The 2,500-nt window shown below is 59.4% G+C and overlaps 1 protein-coding gene across 1 annotated transcript in view; it reads left to right on the forward strand.

Annotated features, from left to right (window-relative positions):
- The window catches only part of LOC123502759 (phosphatase and actin regulator 4-like), an 82,241-nt gene that overhangs the window by 4,263 nt on the left and 75,478 nt on the right, over positions 1–2,500 (forward strand). The window contains 2 exon segments of the mRNA XM_045252007.1: positions 4–693; positions 695–1,206. Coding sequence (XP_045107942.1) covers positions 143–693; positions 695–1,206 — 1,063 coding nt within the window. The 5' untranslated portion in view covers positions 4–142.

Here is a 2,500-nt window from a genome sequence, read left to right on the forward strand (position 1 = left end):
CAGGTCACAGCGAGGTGGTGGCAGCGCCGCAGCGTGCCCGCCCCCCCACCGCGGCCCCGCCAGCGGCAGCAGCAGCAGCAGCAACAGCAGCAGCAGGATGGTGAGGTAGGGGGTGGCGCCCCCCGGGCCCCCGGGCCCCGCCATGGTGCCTGCCGACACCGGCGAGGATGACGGCCTCTACCAGCCGCCCCGCCCCCCCCTGCCGGCGCCCCCTCCCTACACCCATCCCCGCCCCGTGCTACCCCTCGCCCCGCCCCGACCCTCCCTCTCCCCCGCGCCCTCCCTCACCCGCCTCTCCCACCTGCAGCAGCAGCAGCAGCAACAACAGCAGCAGCAGCAGCAACAGCAGCAGCACCTCTCCCAGCAGGGCGCCCAGGACAGCCCCGGGGCGGCACAGTGCCCCGCCCCTTCCAGCCTGGCGCCCCAGCCCCTGCCCGGCCTGGCGCAGGGCCCGCCGCCCCATTTCCTGACGGCGCCGCGGGCCGCCACGCTGCCGGCGGGGCTGCACGGCCTGCAGGGCATCCAGACCCTGCAGGACACCCGCTACCCGCCCTTCCAGCCCGTGCCCCAGTACCGACCCCCGCCAAACCCACGTGTGGGCGCCGCAGGCCTCCCGCCCTCCGCCTTGGGCCCTGACCAGCTGCCGCCCCCAAGTTACCTGCCTGCCGTGGCCCCTCGCTCGCCTCTCGGGGGCGGGCAGCCTCTCCTGCCCCACCAGTCTCAGCGAGCAGGCGGCGCCCGCCCCCCAGGCGCTGCCCGCCGCCCCGGGCCCCGGCTGCTGGTCTCTGCCTCGCGACCCTCACGGGGCGCCGCCCCCGGAGATGGCAGTGGGCGGAGGTGGCGTGGCCATCAGCCACGAGCGGGGTGACTCCGCCCCGGCGGCCATGGGCGGCACGTGCGCCGTGGGCGGCCCCGAGGAGCTGAAGACTCGGTCGCTGCCCACCCGCAGCCTGCACGGGGCACGGCCGCCCTTGGTGGCGCGGCGAACGCTGCTGCTGGGGGCGGGGGAGGGTGGCGGGGAGGGCGGGGTGGGCAGCAGCTCCCTGCTGGTGGAGGAGGACGGCTTCTACTACAACCAGCCGCTGCTGGAGGAGCGGGACGAGGACCTGTACGGCTCCTCGGAGGACATCTCCTCCTCCTCCTCCCTACTGGAGAGACTCATGGTGCGCGCTTACTACAACGGAGACTGGCCCGACGAACCCCCAGGTGTGTGCCCCCAGGGGCCCTCGCCCTGTGTGTGTGTGTGTGTGTGTGTGTGTGTGTGTGTGTGTGTGTGTGTCTGTGTGTGTGTGTGTGTGTGTGTGTGTGTGTGTGTGTGTGTGTGTGTGTGTGTGTGTGTGTGTGTGTGTGTGTGTGTGTGTGTGTGTGTGTGTGTGTGTGTGTGTGTGTGTGTGTGTGTGTGTGTGTGTGTGTGTGTGTGTGTGTGTGTGTGTGTGTGTGTGTGTATGTGTGTGTTTGTCTGTGTGTGTGTGTGTGTGTGTGTGTAAAGTGAAGTATTGTGAGATGAAGTGAGTGTTACTGTGATGGCGGTGGATGCATCATGGTGTACAGTACATACAGTTGACACACACACACACACAGACACACACATTGGTCCTGTAGGTGACGGCCTGGCGTGGCAAGGCGAGGAGTGCCTGCCAGACGGAGTTGTGTTGGTGTGAGGGTTACTGGTCGCGTTGAGGCTGGTGGAGGTTTGATTAATGAGCCAGGGATAGAACAGAGGGAAAGGCTTGCCACTTATTGACGAAAAACAAGATAAGCGAATGAAAAAATGATTATAAAATGACAAGAGATGATAAATAGTTCTTAAGTGACGTTTAAAATGATACAAATTACTGGTATTGACAAGATGGCCCGCCGTGGTACAGTGGAACCATGCGTTTTGAGGTCCGAGGGGTGGGCTTTGAGATAGAAGGTACCACAAAAAGTATGCCCCTTAGCCCAGAAACTCCCGTGAAAAGCCCACATGGTATAAATATGGTCTAAATAAAGGTGTTCTGTTTTAAGGGTAAATACAAAACACAGTGCTTGAACAGTCTTGCTTCACTGAGGACTGAGTGTATCGACGTGGCTGCCCCGGGACCGCTAGGGTTGTCACTCTGTCAACACACCTTAACATTGTGTTCCAGGGAAGCTTCAAATCATTTCACCCCTTCGCTACTGAGACACATTTTTGCTTTGAGATTTGTGTACCATTAGACCATTTTATTGACATTAGGAAGGGTATATGGAGGTCAGAAGATTAATGGCTACAGTCTTCACTATTTTAATTGAGTTTTGTGTACCATTAGACCATTTTATTGACATTAGGAAGGGTCTATGGAGGGCAGAAGATTAATGGCCACAGTCTTTACTATTTTAATTGAGTTTTGTGTACCATTAGACCATTTTATTGACATTAGGAAGGGTGTATGGAGGAAAAAGATTAATGGCTACAGTCCTCACTATTTTAATTGAGTTTTGTGTACCATTAGACCATTTTATTGACATTAGCAAGGGT

This window comes from Portunus trituberculatus, chromosome 2, assembly GCF_017591435.1.
Source record: "Portunus trituberculatus isolate SZX2019 chromosome 2, ASM1759143v1, whole genome shotgun sequence".
Classification (NCBI taxonomy): Eukaryota; Metazoa; Arthropoda; class Malacostraca; order Decapoda; family Portunidae; genus Portunus; species Portunus trituberculatus.